The sequence below is a fragment of the Nicotiana tomentosiformis genome, chromosome 10 (genome assembly GCF_000390325.3).
Source record: "Nicotiana tomentosiformis chromosome 10, ASM39032v3, whole genome shotgun sequence".
Lineage (NCBI taxonomy): Eukaryota > Viridiplantae > Streptophyta > Magnoliopsida > Solanales > Solanaceae > Nicotiana > Nicotiana tomentosiformis.
Window position 1 is genome coordinate 22,084,894 of NC_090821.1, and position 24,094 is coordinate 22,108,987.

Genomic DNA, 24,094 nt, shown 5'->3' on the forward strand with positions numbered 1-24,094 from the left:
TTCCTTTAGAAACCTGATATATTCTTCCTTCTCTGACGGTGATAGATGAATTCTTATGCGAGTTTCGTTGACTGTTTCAGAATCCCCTAAGTTAATTGCCTCAATTTTCCCCAAGTTAGACTTTGGTTTGTTCTCAAAATTCTATACTTCTTTAACAATTTCCTCAGGCATTATATCATCTTCCGAATCACTATCATTATGTTGCATTGTCTCATTACATGTCACAGTCGTAGGTTCATCAGGATATGTAATAATTATGCTGAAAAAAAATGTAGAAAGACAGTACTAAATACAAAATGCAATAATGCATTAATCAGCTTAAAACTATCAACAGGTATGACTTGATGACTCGAGGAATTATTTCAGAACAAAATACTTAAAATGTCTTAAATGCTCAAAAACAATTTAAAAATAAGTCATGCTAATTCTGTCAGGCTACCCAGGTACTAGGCGAGCCTGGGATAGTGAAGTGGTCCAGTTCATGAGAACAACTCCTTCTTCCACTATCTGAATAGTAAGTTCTTCCTCCTACTCCCCCTCCGCTAAAATTGCACTGCAGTCCATGTGTTCTTCATGCAGAAACAACTTCCTCATGCCGGCCAAAATCTCGTCTTCCTCGGATCCCTACATCATGTCAGTTTGGCGGAATGTTTAGTGCAATGGTGATATGGTTGTTCCAGTGGATAGTAATTGGCGCGCCACAGCGGTGTCCAATCTTGGTATTCTTGCAAAGTATATTCATATCCGAGCCCAAAGGTCGTGCCATGATACTGCAATCATATGGGTTCTGTGATACCCTGAATCTTTCGGCCAAGACTGTTTCCTGGTTCATAGCCCATCCACAACAATATGCTTTCTATATTATTGCTCCGCCATCGATCCTTGTCAATTGTATTTACCTACTCAATGTGGTGGTATGTTTGTCCTCCCAATTTCCTCCTGTTTTCGATGACTAGAACGGTCTGGTTGGTGTAGATAGGGTTGCTTCCGTCTCCATGAATGATCAACTCCTGATGATTCCACTCGAACATCACAACCTGGTGCAGAGTAGAAGCCAATGTAGATCAAGGTTGATTTCTCCAATAGCGGCTCTCTAAGATCCATCGAATGCTTTCACATTCATGCTCCGTATCCGTATCTCATACAGGCCTTTACCTAATCTTTTCAGAGCGGTCAACGGGCATATATTCAGGCTCGAACCTCCATTTATCAGGACCCTGGCAATGAACTTGTCTTCAAATTGCACAGTGATGTGCAATGCCTTATTGTGGCTCAATCCCTTTGGTGGTAACTCATCTTTGTGGAATGTAATTTTATGACTATCCAGTACTTGCTCGACCATGTTAGCCATCTCTCCGCTAGTAATACCGGCGAGTACATAAGCTTCGCTCAATACTTTCATCAAGGCATCCTTATGTGCATCTGAATTTTGCAATAGTGACAAAATGGATATCCGGGCGGGAGTCTTGTTCAGGTGATCAACAATAGAGTATTTCCTTGCTTGCACATTCTTCCAAAGATCGTCGTTGCATATCTCAACGATAGGCGGCTTGGATGCAGCTTCTTTGCTTGTTCCTCAAGGATTCTCAAATGTGTAAACTCTGCCAGTTCTAGTCATACCTAGCGCAGCTCCTATCTCTTCCATCTTGGCTTTTCCCTTTCTTCTCGCCTCCGCAACATAATCCCATGGGACAACATCAGACTTATAAAATGGTGTGGGGGCTACCATCATAGTGAAAGGTGTAGCTACCTCGACCTCAAATGGTGGATGTGTTTGCACCAGTATCAGCGAGCGGGTGATAGGAAATATTTTAGGAGTATCCCCCTCTCGAATAAGTCCAATGGATCCCTCCTGATCCCATTCCTCATCAGTTTCTATCATGTTCACTCCCTTGCCCCTATGATCTGGGATAGGGTTATTACGAACATTTGGTGCGGCTTCCTTTGCCTGTATAACCTTGGTGTCGATCAGTGTCTGAATCTTGTCCTTTAACATGCGACACTCCTCTATGGTATGACCCTTCATGCCTGAGTAATAGGCACAAGTTTTGTTGGGGTTAATCCACTAGTAAGGGTTCTCAATAGCAACAACAGGAATATGGGTGACGTAACCAGCGGCATACAGTCTCTCATATAGTTAGGCTATGGGCTCATTGATTGGGGTGTATTATCTTGGAGCTCTACGGTCAAAGTTCGGGCGTGGCTCTGGGTAGTTTTGGCGGGCGGGTGGAGGTGAATGGTAATATGTACGTTAAGTGTTATAGGCGTGGTAGGTGGTGGCAGGGTATTGGTATTTTGGAGGTGAGGGTTGATATGTGGGTGGAGGTGTTTGGTATGTAAGAGGAGACTTAGGACCCTGGGCTACCATCATAGCACCCACTTCTTTCTTCTTCGAGATACCTCCTAATTGCAATGCTTTGCATGTGGCTTGCAGTGCCTCGAAATTGGTCACCATCCAACTCTTGATTCCTTCTTCTATCCATTCTCCTAACTTGATGATGGCTAAGAACTTGTGATTCTCGAAGACCATCAACCTTTCATAATACTACGGATCTTGAGCTCTAACAAAGAACTTGTTCATTTGTTCCTCTTGAAGTGGCTACCTCACTTTTGCGCCTCTGATCTCCAATGAGTAGCATACTCGCGGAAGGTTTCTATCGGCTTCTTCTTGAGGTTCTAGATGTAGAAAATGTCTGGTGAGTTCTTTGTATTGAACCTGAATCTGTCCTAGAAATTCGATGCCATGCTCACCTAATTTTCCCACTTCTTTCAAATTCTGACTGATATACCAAGATAATGCATCTCCTATAAGTCTTCACATGAATAGTTTTATACGGATTTGTTCATTCTTACCCACTACTACATACTTGTTGCAGTAGGTTCTCACATGCACCTTTGGATCACCAGTGCTATCAAACATCTCAAATTTAGGAGGTTTGTAATCCTCCGATAGTTCGCTGGATACACAAATCTTCGTAGTTTAAACCTTCAACACCCTACCCACCTTCAACACTCTAGACTCTCCTTGTCAGTTACTTGAGTTCTTGTTCCATGTTCCAAATGAGCAGGTCCTTCTCGATTTGCTCAGGTATGTATAGGGTTTGTTGTGGGGTATGGGGTAAGGTTTCCACGTATATCGGGCTGCCTTAATGGGTTCCTAGAACTTGGGTATATGGGTGATATTGATTGAGGATTGAGGGGGGTCGGGGGTAGGTTGTTGTGCATTTCGAGGAGTGTAATAAGTGGTAGTTTGCGGATATTGAGTTGGGTAATGGTGGTGTTTTTGAGGGGTTTGCACTGGTGGTGGGTTAAGGTTTTGGAGAGGTGCAGGATTGTGATATTTGTACGGTGCGGGAGGATTCGGAGCTATAGGTGGGGGATTCTGGTTTTGTGTGTTTTGTGGTGGTGTTTGGTTTTGAGTGGTTGTGTTTTGCTGATTGACGTCGGGGATATTTGGAGTAAGGGAAATGTTTGCTAGATTTTAGACCTGATCAAGCTCACCCTGCAACTCCAGGATTTTCTGCTCCAGATGTAGGACCAACTCATTTTGTCCTAACGTACTCCTCTCATCCGAGGTTTTAACATTCTCTGCCATGGTAGCATTGTCTTTTCGAATACTACTTAATCATCCATCTTCACTTTGCCTTTGCCTTTGTTTTTCGGAACGGTAGGTGGAGGAGGAGGTGGAGGACCTCTTGATCTGGTGTGGTATGCGGATGAAGCCAGTATGCACGAACCAACCTTGGGAATGAGAATAATCAAAAGAAACAAAAAATAAAAGGTAACCAAGTCAGTAAGACAAAGTAAAAGAGTGTTTGTAGTATTTAAACATATATCACATATGGTCATGCAATAATTTGTGTCCTAATTTTGGGGACCTCATTGCGCCTGAGGTAGGCCTAAGTGACACATAGACTTGGAGAAAATTTATGCCAATGTTTGCTTCATCTCATTAGTGCGAAAATGAGATAAATCAATAATGATAAAGTCACTAATGGCATGAAGCCTTATTACATCGAAATCTAATCTAATCTAGAAAGCAGTAAAGAATATTATTGCGTGGTTGGATTCATGGAGAGTATGGCTCAAGCCGGTATGTTTCCTGTGGCACCAATCGCTTCTCAGGCCGGGGGAGGAGTTTAGACTCCCGCTACTCATACCCTAGAGCAGATGGTTGATGGTTATCAGACCCCAGGAGTTCTATTAGTTGGGGTTGTTCAGCCTATTATTTCTACATAGCCCATGGATATGCCCGCAATGTCAGTTGATGAGCTGAAGAGGTTGGACGGGTTCACCAAGTTGTTTCCCCCTTACTTTAGTAGTGCACCTTCAGAGGATGCCCAAGACTTCTTGGACTGTTGCCATGAGATTTTGCGCAACTTAGTTGGGTCCAGTGGAGTAAATTTTACCGTCTTTCTGATGCATGGGTCAGTAGAGAGATGGTGGCAGTTTTATGAGTTGGGCAGGCCAGCGGGATAAACTCCTCCCACATGGGCTCAGTTTTCACTGTTGTTCTTGGAGAATTTTATTCCCGTCACTCAGAGAGATGAGTTGTGTAGCCAGTTTGAGCGCCTTCAGTAAGGTAGCGTGACCATTACTCAGTATGAGTCTAGATTTGTTGATTTGTCTCACCATGAAGCTATCTCGATCCCTACTAGGAGGGAGGAGGTGCGGATGGCATTAGACTTCAGATGGACAGAGAGGCCGAGACTAAGATTCCTTTTACTCGGGTAGTAGAGATCGCTAAGAGGATTGAGCGCATTAGAGGCTAGGTGAGGGAGACGACCTCTAGCAAGAAGCCCCATCATTTTGTAGGATTTAGGTGTTCCTCATTTGGAGGAAGGGGTTCCTTTGGTATAGGCCATCCTATCAAGAAGGTACAGTCAGCACTACATGTCACACATTGTTCATCCATCAGCCACAATACTTATGGACCTCGTTATTAGCTGATAGCATACAATGCACCTCTAGCTCTATCGCAGCTCCGGTATGGAGATATCATGATGGTTATTCGGGTCACCAAGGGTAGCTGCAGGTTCAGCATCCACATCAGGAGAGGGCTTGCTATGTGTGTGGGGATCTGAGGCACGTCGTGCGGTTTTTCCCAAGGTCGCAGAGCAGTATGCCATAGGAGGGTACTCGTTCCATGATTCCGGCACCAATTTCTTCACTACTCATTCAACCAGCCAGAGGCAGGGGCCAGGTAGCCAAAGGTGGAGGCCAGTCAGTTAGAGATGGAGGCTAGTCAGTGAGAGGTCGTCCTAGAGGTGGATTACAGGTTGGTGGGTCTTAGACTCGTTGCACTGGTATTGTGTTATTACTATTAATGGTTTTGATACTATAGTTGATTTTTTTTATCCCGACCCAAATCGGAGGGACGCGACGGGCACCCAGTGCCTTACTCAACTAAGTACCCATGTAACGTATCTTTCTTATCATATCATCATGCGTAAATGGGCCAGAAAGGCACTCATGATATAACTAAAATAAAATATAAGGAAATAATCCACATAGTATAACCCAACATGATATACAAACTTATACATGTGACATATGGTCCTAGAAGGCCCACATGATAATTTGTACACTCATAACATATGCCGACAAGGACTTACAAGCATCCATATACATGACATATGTCTACAAATCTCTAAAAGTACATAAATGTCATAAGGGTTTGGGACAGGACCCCACCATACCAATCGATGCATGTCCAAGGCATACTGACCAAATAGGCAACTCCGGAGCAAGTGTAGTGCACCAACACCTTCCACTAAGCTGATAGCCTACAAGGAGGACCGTCAACCTATCTATCAGGACCTGTGGGCATGACACGCAGTGTCCCTAGGAAAAAGGGACGTTAGTACGAATAAAGTACCGAGTATATAAGGCTGGAAAGCATAAATAAGAACAGTAATATAAAGAGAGATAGAGAAGATATAACCTATATCATCTGAGTACCTCTGAGGGCTACTGACATGAAATCTATGATACATATATATATACGTAATCTTTAAAAACATTCGCCTCTGCGGCCGTAATAGGCTCGGTAAAAACATACCCGGCCATCATCAGGCTTAGTAGAATCGTACCCGACCACGTGGAGCTCAATAAAACCCAACTGATCATTGGCTGCACAATAGATGTCGTACCTGGCCGACTATAGCGCTGCTCGGTAGAGTAAAATAGATACATATATATAATGTATGTTGGGCTCATAGAATCACATTCTAAACCTTTTGGAGTAATGTAAGGTCGCCGCACCTTCAATTAACATTATGGACTTCCGTACCATCAATATGAACCTCAATAGGGTTCAATGATCATACATATTTTCTTAGAATAACTTTATAAGGAAAGAACAACATGGAAAACCTTAGTTGCAAGGAATAGATCCGTTATGGAATAGCGTATCGTTTACGTTCATTTCACTTTAGATTATGCCAAAAGAAAGAAGGAAGTTCTTTAAAACATACATGTATGATCTCTTCCTTATTCTTCAACCAAGCTCAACACAACTTCTTGCATCTATAATAAGTGAAATGATATTGTCGTCAACATATAATTTTGTACCATTGTATTTGGCTAGTCGTATAGTTTACAAAAAATTGGGCAGCAACTCCCCTGTTTTTACTACATCCCAAAGATCACTAAGGGTCATCAACAGCCCAACAACTACAACAACTACCAAAAATGGCAACAACAACAATATAATCCAATATGAGCTTCTCCGATTATCTTAACAATCAAATTGAGCGGCAAGCTCATTTTTTACTAATAGCAAAACATAAATTGAATCCAACTCTTATTCCATAAATTGGTTCACAACCTCCAAAACATCATACTTATATGTACTATATGATTCCTATTTCAAAACATCCACAAAATGACTTCCAAAGCAGTCCCATACGCCTAGCACCATAACTTTTATCATCAATCACTTGTTTTCTTCTTCAATAAACGTAGTTAACACCTAGAAAATCTTAATAATAGAAGACAAAATATTATCAAATTATTTATCATAATTTCCAGCCACCACAAACCATATATGTGGCCAAAAAATAGTCCAACAAAAAAAATAACTATACCTCATGTTCTTTCAAGTGCTATCATATGGGTTTTCACTCAAACAACACAACCAACACAAGATTAACCTTAGGAACAATCAAGAAGATGTTATACATATCCTGTAAAGTGACTACAACTTGAAACCCCATCTCAACTTAGCTCATAATAACCCTAAATCACACCACAACATCATAGAAGCATTCTCTTGTAGTCTTTAACACTTTTGATGATAACTTGAGTTTCTTTCCCTTGAGTTTGGTTCTTGAGATCTTGGAATATATTAGAGAGGGTTTTGGAGAGCTTTTGAATGAATATTGGGTGTGAAATGACCCGAATTGAGGCTGGAACAGCTTTTAAAAGAAGTAAGGTTGGTGGCCATCTCAAGTGGGTCCCAACAGGAACTGTTTGTGCAGTCTCGCAAAAATACTAATATTTCTCTACTCCGATGTCATATCGATGATCGGTTTAATGAGTTGGAAACTAGACTCATACATGTTCAATTTGGTCACCCCAAAAATCCAAGCACATTGAGAGAAAAGCTTAGTAACATTAGACCAAAATTTTCAGTAAAATAATGAACGTAACTTGCAACAACTTTTTTTGACTTTTGTTTCATACCTCGCTTGGCTTCATAACTAAACACACGACTATCACACGAGTAAAATACCTCATAAAATTATCTTTATCATATTAGTAACCCTAGTTTCACCTCACAAGTACGGGCTATAACATTCCCAACTTGCCGACTTTCGACGAAACTTATTTTCTTCGATTTGATTATCTTCTCAGCCTTCCAACCCTCACAATACTCCTTAAAACTTGTTTTAACCCATCGTTATATTTTTAAATGTCCTCCAATTATTATACTCATATTGATTCACTTAAGATGAATTCTAACTTGAAAGTACGGGGTGTAACACCCTTCCCCCCTTTTTGAATATTCGCCCTCGAATGTAAAGGAGTCTTAGAGGAGGAACTAGCTCTTACAAATTTTACGGAAATTTTGATAGAGACTCCTCTGCAAATAGGACTATCCCATACCTTGTGTCCAAATAATTCTACTCCTAAAAACGCTGTAACGCTTCAATTCTAAATATCCTTTAATCGTAGAATGGGTGTTGATCAAAATCACATAACATGGGATAAGAAAACACATGATCGAGCTACAGTCATCATGAATCTTCTATCTGAAACAATTGAGGGTACTTAGAATTTGTCTCTTTTATGGCTTCCCACTTCTTACCTTCGACGTTCCTATTCCTCCACGATATCTTTACGGAAGTTACTTTCTTCGTCCCCAACTTGTGGACAAGTTGATCTAAAATAATAACTATAACTTCTTCGTAAGACATGTTCTTTGTAATCTGAACCTCATGTGCTTCTATAGCATATATTCCTGATTCATTTATATCTACTAGAATCTTCTCATAAGATCGATCCTTTATTACTTGTATATCACTTAACGCATTTCTTCAACCCTAGCAGGGTTGTGTCATTTCTAAAGGCTTGGCTTATGGTTGAGAAGAGGTGTGATGCTTATCTAGCTTTTGTGAGATATGTGGGTGCTAATACTCCTACTATTGAGTCAATTCCGGTAGTGAGAGACTTTCGAGATATATTTCTAGCGGATCTTCTAGGCATGTCACCCGATAGAGATATCGATTTTGGTATTGACTTATTGCTGGGCACTCAGCCCATTTCTATTCCACCATATCATATGGCCCTAGTAGAGTCAAAGGAGTTAAAATAGCAGTTGTAAGAGTTTCTTGATAAGGGTTTCATTCTGCCTAGTATGTCGCCTTAGGGTGCTCAGGCCTTGTTTGTAAAGATGAAGGATGGTTCTATGCGCATGTATTGATTATCAAGAGTTGAATAAGGTTATGGTGTAGAAAAAGTATCCATTGCCACATATTGATGACTTATTTGATCAACTACAGGTTACCAAAGTGTTCTCAAAGATTGATTTGTGGTCAGGTTATCATCAGCTAAAGATTCGAGATTTGGATATTCTAAAAATTGCCTTTAGGACTCGATATGGTCGCTATATGTTCCTTGTGATGTCATTCGGGCTGATCAACACCCTAATAACATTTATGCACCTGATGAATAGTGTCTTTCGGCCTTATCTTGATTCATTCGTCATTGTGCTTATTGATGACATCTTGGAGTACTCCTGCAGTCGGGAAGATCATGAGCAGCACCTGAGAATCGTGCTTCTGAACTTGAGAGAGAAGAAGTTATATGCGAAATATCGAAGTGTGAATTTTGGCTTGATTCGGTGGCATTTTTGGGTCATGTGGTGTCAAGTGATGGATGAAGGTATATGAAGCCTTCTCCATGTCTTGTTTGGTGAGTATTTGGGCTGGTATATATAGTGGTTACACCCACAGGGGATGAGCATCAATGATTCTAATACCAGCCTAATATGTTTGGCCACAACATAGAATCCAGCTACATCAAAGGTACCTGTAAAACAAGAAACTAGGTTTCTTAGAAAATGCCTTCCTGCTCTCCTCCAGTAGGATTTGAGTAGAAGGTGAAGTGTATTCTCCAATGCTTGTGACAATCACCTCATCCTTATTCCCTTTGTTACAATTTTTAACCACATCATCTTTTTTCCTTAACTCTCCATAATCATCTAGATTTGACTTAGATGTTCTTACCATAATGTAGGGTATTTGGAGTTTGTCATTGTACAAAATCTTCCTTCCTTAAGTATCTAATTCCTCAAATTGATTCACTTGAATCATGCCATGTTGTTCTATAGGCTGATTGGCAAGGTGGTCTGCTAGTTTATTCCCCTCTCTCATCACATGTGCTATTTGGAAAACCCTTCCAGCTAGTAGTGTTCCCAAACATCATCTAGTATATTTTTCATCAATAATGAGTCAATTTCAATCAAACATGGAGGAAACTGGCATGCATTATGTACCCTAGTGCCTCCATAATTGCCTTAGGGTGCTTAGGTCTTGTTTGTGAAGATGAAGGATGGTTCTATGCGTATGTATTGATTATCGAGAGTTGAACAAGGTTATGGTGTAGAAAAGTATCCATTGCCACATATTGATGACTTATTTGATCAGCTAAAGGTTGCCAAACTGTTCTCAAAGATTGATTTGTGGTCAGGTTATCATCAGCTAAACATTCAAGATCCGGATATTTTAAAAACTGCCTTTTGGACTCGGTATGGTCACTATATGGACATCTTGATGTCACTATTTATGCACCTAATGAACAATGTGCTTATGACATCTTGGTGCTTTTGTCCCTCAACTTGGTGCTCAAGTGAGGGATGAAGGTAGATCCAAAGTAGATTGAAGTAGTGCAGAATTGGGCCAAACCATCTTCAGCCACTGAGATTTGGAGTTTCGTTTGTTTGACCGGGTATTATCATCATTTCGTATAGGGTTCCTCAACTATTGTTGCATCTATGACCAGATTAAACTAGAAGGGTGCTCCTTTCAGATGGTCCGAGGAGTGTAACACGAGCTTTCTAAAGCTCAAGATTGCTTTGACTACAGCCCCAGTGTTGGTGTAACCTTCGGGTTTGGGGTCTTATATTGTGTACTGTGATGCGTCACGTATTGGCCTTAGCACGGTGTTGATGCAAAATGGTAGGGCTATTGCCTATGCGTCTCAGCACCTGAAGACCTATGAGAAGAATTATCCGGTCCACGACTTGGAGTTTGCAGCCATTGTTCATGCATTGAATATCTAGCAGCATTATTTGTACGGTGTCCCTTATGAGGTCTTTACCGACCATCAGAGTCTAGAGCATCTGTTCAAACATAAAGTTCATAACTTGCAGTAGTGGAGGTGGTTAGAGTTTCTTAATAAGTATGATATCATTATTCTATATCATTTTGGGAAGGCCAATATGGTCGCCAATGCGTTGAGTCGAAAGGATGAGAGTTTGGGTAGTTTAGCATATGTACAGGCATCGGAAAGTCCATTAGCATTGGATGTTCAGGCCTTAGCCAACCAGTTTGTTACATTGGATGATTCGGAGCCCAGTCGAGTTCTTGCATGCATGGTTTTTCGGACTTCTCTATATGATAATATCAAAGAGTGTCAGTATGACAACCCCCATTATCTTGTCCTCAATGACACAGTTCAGCACGGCGATGCCAAAGAGGTTTCTATTGGGGATGACGGTTTGTTACGGATGCAAGGCCGGTTATGTGTGCCCAATGTGGATGGTTTGCATGAGTTGATTCTTTAGGAGGCCCACAGTTTGTGGTATTCCATTTATCCGGGTGCCGCTAAGATGTATCAAGAATTGAGGCAGCACTATTGATTGATGAGGATGAAATAAGACATAGTGGAGTATGTAGCTCGGTGTCAAAATTGTCAGAAAGTGAAGTATGAGCACCGGGTGGTATGCTTCAGCAACTTGAGCTTCCCGAGTGGAAATGGGAGTGTGTCACCATGGACTTCGTTGTTGCGCTCCAATGGACTAAAAAGAAATTTGACGTGGTATGGGTGATTGTGGATAGGTTGACTAAGTCGGCTCGTTTCATTCTGGTAGTGACTAACTATTCTTTAGAGCAGCTGACTCAGGTTTATATCCGTGAGATTATTCGACTTCATGGCGTACCGGTATTCGTCATCTCTGACCAAGGTATGTAGCTCACATCACATTTATGGAGAGGTGTAAAGTGTGAGCCAGGCACACCATTAAGATATTGGAGGCACATCATCTCTGACGGACAGTCCGAGCGCACCATTCAGATATTGGAGGATATGCTTCGTGACTATGTTATGAATTTTGGGGGTTCTTGGGATCAGTTCTTGCCACTTGCTGAGTTTTCCTACAACAACAACTACCAATTGAGTATTCATATGGCTCCGTATGAGGATATATATGGGAGACATTATCATTCTCTAGTTAGGTGGTTTGAGCCAGGAGAGGCTGAGTTATTAGGCACAGATTTGGTTTGAGATGCCTTGGAGAAGGTCAAGATGATCCAGGATCGGCTTCGTACATCCCAATCTAGACAGAAGAGTTATGCGGATCGGAAGATTCGCGATGTTCCATTCATGGTTGGAGAGTGACCCTTGCTTTGGATATTACCCATGAAGGGTGTGATGAGGTTCGGGAAGAAGGGCAAGTTGAGCCCTAGGTATAGCGGACCTTTTGAGATCCTTGCGAGGATTGGTGAGGTGGCCTACAAGCTTGCATTTCCGCCTTGTTTATCTAAATTTCATCTGGTGTTCCATGTTTATATGCTCCGGAAGTATTATGGTGATCCGTCTCATGTTTTAGACTTCAGCACAGTCCAATTGTACGAGGATTTGACTTATATTGAGATGCCCGTGGCTATCTTGGACAGACAGGTCCGGAAGTTAAGATTAAAGAACATTGCTTCAGTGAAGGTTCAAGAGGGGTGATCAGATCAAGGAGGCAACCTGGGAGACCGAGCACGACATGCGGAGTCGTTATCCTCGCCTATTCATCACTTCAGATATGTCCTTATGCATGTTCGAGGACAAACATTTATTTTAGGGGGGAGGGGGGGAGAATGTAACAACCTGATCGATCCTGTTTTGTAATTTCGCCACGTTCCCTCTTTTGATGCTTCACACATGTGTGTATATGATTTTATGACTTGCGGGGTTGGTTAGTTCCGTTTCGGGAAGATTTCACGTTGATTTAGACCCTTTTTAGCAAATATACCACTAAGTTGGTTGCTTAGTGGTGTTTTTTATTAATAATAATCAAAATCAAAACAAAATACAAGGTGTCAGGAGGTCTCACAAAATGTAGATGAAAAAAGAATGAAAGTACATAACTCGTATTATCAAAATTGAGTGTTGCACTCAACTTTGATAGTACAAAGAGAACTATAAAGCATAACCCTTGAGAAGCCACGCCTAGACGTAAGCATTTGTGACCATTACTTTCCAAGCATGTATAGCATACACTGCCATCTTCATGTGTGAGTCTGGACATAAGTCTTTGCAAGACCTACCAAGGTCCATTTTTGTCATGCCCCAAACCTAGGGAGGCGTGGCCGGCACCCGGTGCCATATTTGGCACGAGCGTACCACTATGTAACTGTGAACAATAGAGGGGTAACCCTAAACTTAGGCCGATGAGGCCATATTATGAATCATCTAAAAATATTATCTCTCTCATCTGAGGGGTAAACACACCCAAAAGCACATATATATATATATATATATATATATATAAAACTGAACTGTACCATGGTTGGGAGAGGGCCTCGACCTGCCCATCAAACGTGTATATATAAAATGGACTCCAACGTCTAGACCTGGTAACTCTGAGGGAGTAGAGCTTACCAACCAAGTTGATGTTTGACTCTGTCTGCTGGGAAGGTCTATCTAGCTGTCTATCAGGTCCTGCAGGCATGAAATGCAGCATCCCCAGCAAAAAGGATGTCAGTACAAAATAATGTACCGAGTATGTAAGGCTACAAAATAACTGAAAGCTGAAACTGAACCGATAATATAATAACTGAAAGTAACTGGGAGTCAAAGATGATCTGAAGATATGCTTACCTGTTGATACTGACTAAACTCTCTCAATATTGTAAATAAAATAGTTGTCCTGCCCTATAAGGCTCGGTATATATAACTGATTTGCCGTAGTTGGCTCGCTCATAGGCGTCTGGCCATATAAGCTCGGTATCTTGGCCATTCTAGGCTCGCTCATAGGCGCTCGGTCACAGTAGGCTCGGTATATAACTTATCATCTGATCAGAGGTTGCCTAATAGGGGCCTGCCCACAGATTATAGCTCGAAGGTGGTGATAATAATATGTGTGTGTGTGTGTATATATATATACACTCTTCTCTCTTGACTGAAAGAAGACAATACTTAACGAAATATAAAGTCTCTATAAGGAAGGATACTGTAACCTATGAGACTATGATAATGTACACAAGTTCAAGAATATGAACTTCTTATTATGTCTCGTTATCAAACACATGTAGTTATGGGATCATGCCGAAATAAAGAAAGGGTTTATACTTAACATACATTAACCTATTTGAGTCCTTAATAGCTTCCAAGCAACTCTTCAAACCACTCAACTCAGTCTACCATAGCAGATTCAAAATCGGTGCTGAGTAAAGGCTAAGTCCGTAACTTAAGCTAGGGGCTCGTTTATGTAAATTTGGAAAGCATCTCCCCTGTAACAAGGGCCTTCTACAATATCATATACCAACATCCCAACAACACCAATCAACCTACACAACAACAAGTGCACAAACATCACACGCAAAACTGCTATTTAACACGACGAGCAGCAAGCTTGGATTGGAACCAAACCCCCAACTCTTTTTCCCATCTCCCTTGTACTTACAACACCAACAATAGGTCCAGCATATATATATATATATATATATATATATATATATATATATATATATATATATATATATATATATATATATATATATATATATTGACATGATATTCCAACCTCATATACATCATAAAAGTAAACATCAAACAGCCCCACAAGATAAAACAACGACATGAACAACTTCTAGGCATTGTGTGGTTGCTTCTTCTCCTATTTACAACATCATCAACATACTCAAATTATTGACAAGAATAACAACAATAAGAACATTATAACCAAGCTATTCCACACGATTTGAAGCCATATGAAGTCATATATACAACTCCAAAATAGTCCAATAAGAGACAACAATTTCTTATACAACTTCAAGTTCTATCTTATAATTCTTCATCTAAATAACTTAACCAACATATAGATAAGATTAATACAAAAAATAGAGTGTTATACATACCTTAAATAATCTTAAAAAACTCGAACCAAAGCTTCCCTTAGCTTATAAGCACCCTTAAACACATCACAGCACCATAGAGACTCTCTTCTTCACTTAGGCTAACTTTTGAGGTTAGGTTTAGGTAAAACACCATTGGATTCGACTTGGAACCCTTGAGAACTGTTAGAGAGGTGTTGAGAGAATTTGGGAACTGTCCTTGGTAGAAAATGACCAAAACTAAGCCGTCCAAGCCCTTTAAAATGTTCAAGGGTCGTCCACCACCTAAGTGGGTCCTATTGAGAGCTCCTTGCGCGGTCTCGCAAAAATGCGAATATCTCTCTACTCCGATCTCGTATTGATAAATAGTTTAATGTGTTAGAAATTAAACTCATAGATCTTCAATTTTTTAGGTAGATCATCCAATAATTCCAAGTATATTAGAAGAAAAGCTTAGATGTATTTGACCTAATTTTCAACACATTTATGAATGCAACTTGTTATAACCTTCTCCAACTTTTGTTCCACAACTCGCTTGACTTTAAAACATAACACACGACTAATATACGACTAAAATAACTCATAGACTAAAATAACTCATAACATAGTCTCCTTATAATGTTAAGCACCCTAGTCTCACCCCCAAAAGTACATGTTATAACATTCCCAACTTGTCGACTTTTAACGAAACTTATTTTCTTCTATTCGTTTAGCTTCCAAGCCTTCAAACCCTCTTGGTACTTGGTATTCATGATATTAAATATTTGTAACCTCCACGTTAATATGATTAAATAACTTTGTAACTTTTCAAAGATGATTTCATTTCTGATTATACATTAATTGACTTACGAGGTACTCTTATGCACGAAAACATGGGGTGTAACAGTTTTGTAGTCACATTATACGCACATAGGTCTATCATTACTTTCCAAGTCAAGGCATTACTAATGTTGTTGCGACATTTCCCCAGCAATTTGCACTTGTACATGCCCTCTCTGATTGTATACCTGTTAGAACTACCTTCCTCATGTATTATAGATGCACTAACTACCTGGTAATTCCTCCACCTGATGATCAACTGGCCCGCAATGGGATGCAACCTCCCATGGTCTAGTTTGTCCAGTCTGGGCAGTGAAGTCTTTTTGTGCGCATCAATAGCACTTGTGTTATCGTGGAACATGTAAGAAGTAGCTTGTACGACCTCCAGGAATTAGTAGATTCAAAGGAAATTACATATTATAGTACAGTACTCCACATCCCCACCAAACTGGACTTCTAGGAAATTCCAGTGTTGCTGGCTTATATGAAGCCTTCTCCATGTCTTGTTTGGTGAGTATTTGGGCTGGTATATATAGTGGTTACACCCATAGGGGATGAGCATCAATGATTCTAATACCAGCCTAATATGCTTGGCCACAACATAGAATCCAGCTACATCAAAGGTACATGTAAAAAAAGAAACTAGGTTAGTAGAAAATGCCTTCCCGCTCTCCTCCAGCGGGATTTGAGTAAAAGGTGAAGTGTATTCTCCAATGCTTATGGCAATCACCTCATCCTCCTTCCCCTTATTACAATTTTTAACAACATCATCTTCTTTCCTTCAATCTCCATAATCATCTAGATTTGACTTAGATGTTCTTACCCTAATGTAAGGTATTTGGAGTTTGTCATTGTACAAAATCTTCTTTCCTTAAGTATCTAATTCCTCAAATTGATTCACTTATATCATGCCATGTTGTTCTATAGCCTGATTGGTAAGGTGGTCTGCTAGTTTATTCCCCTCTCTCATCACATGTGCTATTTGGAAAACCCCTCTAGCTAGTAGTGTTCCCAAACATCATCCAGTACATTTTTCATCAATAATGAGTCAATTTCAATCAAACATGGAGGAAACTGGGCATGTATTATATACCTTAGTGCCTCCATAATTGCCTGAGCCTCTGCTATGTTATTGGTAACATCTTCAAGTTCATCTAACTGGTCATAAATTAGATCACCAACCCCATCCCTAATATAGAATGCATATGAAGCTCCACCATTGTCCCCTCTACATGCCCCATCAGTGTTACATTTGATCCACCCCATTAGAGAAAGATGCCACAACACTTTTATATACTTCAACTTAAGGACATGTTGCATTAGTTTGTCATGTAAATTCGGCCAGTTGGCTGTGACTCCTGAAAAACTTGGTATATATATATATATATATATATATATATATATATATAGAGAGAGAGAGAGAGAGAGAGATATTCTTTAACATTATATAAAACAACTTGTTAATAGATATGCTCTTCCTATGCATGCCTGAATTCCTTCTCTTCCAAAGATGCCATACAATTATACATGGTATGGCATGGTACAGAGCTTTCAAACTTGTATTAACTGGCCTTCTCCACCATTCATTAATGACTCGTACTAACTGTTTTCCTCTATGTTGATTCCAAAGAAATCTGATTACTGGAGACTTGAAAAATACATGGGGAAGTGTTTCTTCCGTTGGAAATCTAAATCACCAACATTTGGAAGTTCTAAAATATCCTAGACTTAAGAAGAAATCATCTAGAGGCAATTTAGCTTTCCACTATCTCCACATGAAGATGTAAACCTTAAATGACAACCCTTTCACCTAAATGAACTTATATAGCTTGCTTTCTTGCCTTCTTCTACTTGTATATTCCCAAGAAGATTTTACTATGAATTGTCCTTTAGTTTTAAGCTTCCACCATGGCCTATCATTCAAATAATCACATGAAGGTAGTGCAACGGATTCCAGAACATGATCAGCTATCTCACCTGGCAATAGCTCCCTTAGCAGCACATCATTCCATTCTCCATTCTCTACAACCTCATCTACATGCACTATTGATTCATCACACCAATGGTCTGGCCCAGAAGCATGATAAAGAGCTCCAAGACCAGATCGGTTATCATACCAAAAGTGAGAATCACCCCTTTTTAGTTGCCACCATATATGATGCTCCACTTGATCCCTCATTTGTAGTATTTTCTTCCATACTCTATATCCACATATCCAAGGTACCAACACTTCATTAATCTTATTGCAACACTTGTTCCTCATGAATGTAGTCCATAATATATCCATAGTTTTATATTTCCACCAGAGCTTTGCAAAAGGTGCTTGGAATACATCATGTAGGGATCTAAAACCAAGACCACCCTCATCTTTAGGTAAGCAAGCACAAAGAGTCCCAAAGAGCCCAATGTCTTTCCCTACCATTTTGAGAATTACTCCAGTAGAACCTAGTAAACATCTTATACAATTGATTAATTCATTTAAGGGTGGATTCACAACTGGCAGGAGGTGAATTGGCATGCTCTCAAGCACATGTGAGATTAAAAAAGCCCTACCTCCAATAGACAATAACTTACCTTTCAATGATTGTAATCTCTCCTGCAATTTGAATATGATAGACTTATAACAATTCTTCTGCCTCCTACTGTAGAATATTGGACAGCTCAGATATGAGAAGAGAAATTGCTGCCTTTGGAATTCAGTAATGAGATGCACAATATTGGCTTCCTCTTCAGGAAATTTTTCATGCATGTAAAAAGCTGACATCTCCTTGTTAACTTTCTAACTTGAAGCTGCTTCATATTCCTCTAGTACATTAATTTCAATTGGATTACCCCATAGTGAAAAGCACTGAAAAGGATAGTGCCATCAGAATATTAGAGATAATTGATGTCCTGACTCATTTTGGCATTCCAAACCCTATAAAATTAGGGTTATCAAATAAAGCATCGAACGCCCTACCAATCACCACTACATCCAATATAAACAATGTATTAGACAATTGATCTCCTTGCTTTACACTCCATGAAGATTTGAAGAAATCATTTGGCTGACCATTTAACAGTACTGCATGCCAATTGTTTGAAACTAATCTAAATAAAATATCAATGAATATTTCCCCAAAAACCCATTTGTCTCAACACCTTTGTCTAAAACAATCATGACAAAGGTCATATCTAATTTTATCACAACATTGGATGACTTGCCTCTCTTCCTTATATCAGTAATAATCTCCTGTGTTAATAAGATATTCTCCACAATACTCCTTCCTTTTACGAAGCCCGCTTGATTTGGAGAAATAAGAGTAGGTAACAAGTCTACCAATCTCTCATGCATCACTCTAGAGATGATCTTGTTTGAGAAATTGCTCAAACTAATTGGCCTTATATCTAATAAGGTTGAAAGATTCTTCTTCTTAGGTAACAAATTGTAATGAATTTTGGTGTCTCGGCACCACAAAAGAATTCCCTAACCATACTTAAAACATCATCACCAATAATATCCCAGCTAGATTGATAAAACTGTCGAGTGAATCCATCAGGACCACTGGCACTATCTCCATTCAAGCCAAAACAAACAAGCTTGACTTCCTCCAATATTGGTTCTGCCCACAGTCTATAGTTTTGTTCATTAGTGACCATTTTGGTAACATGGTTCACTATGTCAAAATCTGTTGGAATCCTCTCCTCAGTCAATTGAGTTTGAAATAAATCCACTGCCTCCTTAGCCATCTCTTCATGTGATTCAATCCAATTACCATTATTGTCAATAATTATGGATACCTGTAGCCTTTTCCTCTTTCCTTTGATATGAGCATGAAAGAATTAGTGTTCCTATCTCCATCTTTGAACCACTACATGCCTGCTTTTTGCCTCCAAAATTCCTCTTCTAAATGGTAGTACCTGGTAAGATCAACCTCCACTTTGTGCAATTTGGTTCTATTTTGAGTTGTTGGATAAAGTTTAAACTCAATCTCATGAACTTTGATCACATCCTCTAACGTAGCAATCAGTTCAAAAATATCACCAAACGTTTCTTTGCTCCAAGCTACCAATGCTATCTTCACCTTCTTCATCTTATTTTGAAACACTATGAATGGATTGCCCATACAATCAAAGTGCCAATTCTCCTTAACCACCTTCAAGAAAGAATCATGTTTTGTCCAGAAGTTAAGAAACTTGAATGATTTCTTAACTTGTATAGTACTAACATTGTAGGATAATAAAAGAGGAGCATGGTCTGACCCATACTTGATCAAACGCTCAACCTCCAGCGCTGGGAATAAATCTTCGAATTGTTGATTAGCCAAAAAATGGTCTAGCCTCTTGAATATGCAGTCAATATCCGACCTCCCATTCCACCATGTATAAAGACTCCCTTTGAATCCAAGATCATATAATGCACATGTGTCTATACAATGATCAAAGTCTTCCACTTCACTCGGGTAGACTGGAAGGCCACCATACTTTTCTTCCTCCTACAAGCCAAGGAGATTCCTTGTCTGAATCTAAATGATACATAGAGTCCCAAAGTTCAATTCTCTCCACTGCATCACATTTAGCATATACAAGTGTAACAATCAATTCCTTCCCTAGACCTCTATGAAACAACTTTAGAGTCAGTTGTTGTTTCATATCCATAATAATGTCTACATCAATATCCTCATCAACAACCATATCTTGCCATTCATGTTTGCATAAGTAGAATGAATCCCTAGCTTTCTTCTACATTCTTCAAGCTTGTTAATACATTATACTTTATGTGAAGGTTAGGTAACCTATTGAAAGCTTTTTGTGTGTTAATCGACCTCAAATTACAAATTAAAGCATTATCCATAGGATTATTCGGTCATAGAGATCCCCCCCTCTCTTTGGTTACACCCTTACAAGTATTGTCTTTTCCTTTTATTTCCTTGCATGTTTCCCAGTTGATTATTTAGTGTCAACATTCCTGTGTGAGATGTCTCCATCCCTAGCTACCTGTTGAAAGTTAGCAGTCATTGATTCTTCTTCAATATCTTCACCTAGATCATCTGGTTCACCCTTGCCATCATCCACCATCTACAGAGCCAAAAGATTTGGTTCATGATTTTTGGCTATCAGTACCAACTCCCTTTAGCCCCTGTTATTAATGAGAATTTCCTTATCCGATATTCCACTTGTAACACTAAACGTTTTTCCAGCCAGGATTCCAGGATCATTAACTACAGGAGTCACAATTTGAATAACAGTGTTACTTTGCCCAGTTTCAAGAATACTAGGCCTTGTGGTGAGGTCAATTTGATCATGTGACTATCTAGTAGCCTCCTTCAACAACATAAAACTCTTCTCAATACCTCCCAATGCCTCGTGGATCGCCTTGAATTGAAGCTCATAAACATCACCCAAGCTACGGTTTTGCTGTAGAAGACATTGTAGTAATTATTGTTCCATTTGGTTTTGCCATGTTGCCTTTAGTTGTTTGATGGTGTGACTCCACTGTACCGTTTAATACCTCAACATTATCATCCCCATCATGATCACCACCAGAAAACTCCACCGGATAACCTCCAACCTTGGCCAAAACCTGGACAGTGCCCTTAGGGTTTACTATTCCATTAGTTTTTTACTTAGCTGAAGCCTCAACTACTGGATCACCACTGATATTTCCTTCTTTATTTTCTCCTTGATCATCTCCAAGTGATAGCTTTGCTTGTCTCTTGGTATAACCTTGCCTAGTTTCAATCCTAGTTTGTGGAACCTTAGGGTTTACTGCACTAGGGCTCAAATTAGCTGTATGTTTCTCCTATACGTTGCCCCTTTCTTTCTTGTTTCTTGGAATAGTTTTACCCTCCATATTCTCTACTTCATTACTCCATAGGACTTTACGATAATTAGCTTCATTATAAACCTCATTGTCTTTCGAATCCTCAATAGTTTGTGATGGAATCTCATGACATTAGTGATTAGTAGTGACATTCAGCTCCCTTAGCTCTTCCTTGATTTTGCCAAATTTCTTCTGAACCCATTCTATTGTTGAATCCTTCTTACTTGCCTCATCAATTTTAGTTGCATTAGGATTAGTTAAATTTTTCTTAGCTACAATTGGAGTCCAATTCTTCTTAGGAGTACTTTTCCCAGTAGAGACAGGATTTGAATTTGTTGCCATATTTACCTCTTTCTTCTCCTTGTTCAATACTTTCTCCACAACTTCTTTCTTTATTTGTTTCTCCTTTTCAATGTCGCCTTCCTCCAGTAATGCAAACTTGTTTCTAGTTTGCACTGGCTCGTTTGATTCTTGTTGATTTCTTATAGCACCTTGTTTCACAGTTGTCCCTTTCCCATTTGTTTCCTTCTTCTCCTGTATTGTCTCAGCAACAATATTCCTAGCATTATCAATAATATAGCCTCTACTATCCTGTTGATACTTATTTTTCCTCCTTTACATCCATTCATTCTTGGTAGTATTTGGAGCTGGCTTTCCTAGTACTTTACCACTTGTCAGAATCTTAGTAGAAGCTGCATTTGTCCCTACAACATCACTTTGTGTTGTGACGGTCCTCTCCTTGCTTTGTTCTTCTCCTTCTTCATTAAATTTCCTATGCAGTTTTGGATCAATAATCAAGCATTCACTCTCATTGTGTCCTTCTTTCTTACAAGTTTTATAGTATTTAGGCATATAGTCATACTTGATCTTAATCCATTTTGACTCATCTGGGCTAGTTTCATACTCCTCCTTAATAATCTTGATTCTTTGAGGCAAAGTAGCTAGTAAATTCACTTCAACTTTCACCTTAGCACAACGAGGTCATGTACCATTTTGAGTTGCTAAATCAACATGTAATGGCCTACCAACTGCATTGGCAAGGGAAAACACAAATTCTTTACCAAAAACATTAGGAGGTAAATCAAGAAAAAATATCCAAGCAATGGCAATTGGTGTTTCCTCCTCCGGGTTTCACCATGGACTCCATTTTGTGCATCTCATCTGCCACATTAAAGGATCTATTTTAATCAAATAATGATTTTCATATCAAATCTAAATCATTTGAATAAAATCAAATGAATAACCTTTTTTCATGTTAAAGCCTTTAATGGTTTAACATTAACCTTTTAAATATAAAACAAGTGTTACTTAGAAACACATGGTGAAAACCTTCCCACTTGTCCCCACATGTATGGATACACATTTACAAATACTATTATGTATTAACTCAACACATTGTAACGACCCAACCGGTCGTTATGAATATTTTTACTTTGCTCGGTAGTATACGGGCATGAGTAGCTCCGTATGATGCATTATGACTTATGTGAATCGTCGGTTTTGATTTTAAGGTTATTCATAATCGAATTAGAAGAATGGATTTTATTATTGAAGCTTTAAATTCGAAAGAGTTGAGCAAGTTTGACATTTTAGCATTTGACCTCGGATTTGAATATTGATGGTTCTGTTAGCTCCGTTGGGTATTTAGACTTAGGAGCGCATACGGATTGTGATTCGGAGGTCTGTAGTGGAATTTGGCTTGAAAGGGCGAAAGTTGGAATTTTAGAAAGTTTGACCGGGAGTGTACTTTTTGATATCGTGGTCGGATTTCGATTCCGGAAGTTGGAGCAGCTCTGTAATGTCAAATATGACTTGTGTGCAAAATTTGAGGTGATTTGCAGCTCTTTAAGTTTCTTAGGCTTGAATCCGTGTGTAATTCGTGTTCTCGATGTTGTTGGAGGTGATTTGAAGATTCGATTACGTTCGTATAATGTTATAAGACTTGTTGGTATGTTTGGTTGAGGTCCCGGGGGGCCTCGGGTTGATTTCGAGTGGTTAACAGACTTGGAATGTGATTTGAGAACTTGCTGAAGTCTGAGAGGTTCTGGTATAACCGCACCTGCGGAGAGGGGACCGCATATGCGATGCTTCAAGTGCGGCAGGTTGAGCGCATGTGCGGAAAGGGTGGAGACCAGCAGGGGTCGCAGGTGCGATGGTTTCTCCGCACTTGCGATAGCGCAGATGCGGACCATGGGCCGCAGGGATCACTTGTTTGAAATAGCATAATACTTATAATCTCAAAATATTCTTGTCCTTGAACTGATGTCAATTGTCTTACGATAAATTCAACGTACAATACTACAAGGTGTAACTTCGTCATAATAAAATACTGCGGAGCGTAACATTATCGTAATATAATACTGTGAAGCGTAACATCGTCGTAATATAATAATGCGGAGCATAACATCAACGTAATATTGCGGAGCGTAACATCATTCCCCCCTTTGGAACATTCGTCCTCGAATGTTGACTGATGCACTTATCATTTTCATAACATATTTCTTCTGAGTACTTTAGTATTCTCTCCTTGCGATCTAGCCAACTATTTTGTGAATAAATTCAAAGGCCAAGGCATCCCCCCCCCCCCTTCTAGGCCTCTTTCTCATACCACGACTTGTGGTCGTAATCCTTCCAATCTCATAAC

The 24,094-nt window shown here is 39.6% G+C and overlaps 2 protein-coding genes across 2 annotated transcripts; one reads left to right on the forward strand and one right to left on the reverse strand.

The window, feature by feature from the left end:
- The first annotated feature begins 10,945 nt into the window (after positions 1-10,945).
- On the forward strand, positions 10,946-11,290 carry LOC138899863 (uncharacterized). The gene has a single exon (XM_070186560.1). It carries the CDS (start codon positions 10,946-10,948, stop codon positions 11,288-11,290), a length of 345 nt encoding a protein of 114 aa, XP_070042661.1.
- Positions 11,291-19,498: 8,208 nt separating this feature from the next.
- Positions 19,499-20,705, reverse strand: LOC138899864 (uncharacterized). The gene is made up of 2 exons (XM_070186561.1): positions 20,625-20,705; positions 19,499-20,122 (listed from the first exon to the last, which is right to left on the reverse strand). Exons 1-2 carry the CDS (start codon positions 20,703-20,705, stop codon positions 19,499-19,501), a joined length of 705 nt encoding a protein of 234 aa, XP_070042662.1.
- Positions 20,706-24,094: the final 3,389 nt, after the last annotated feature.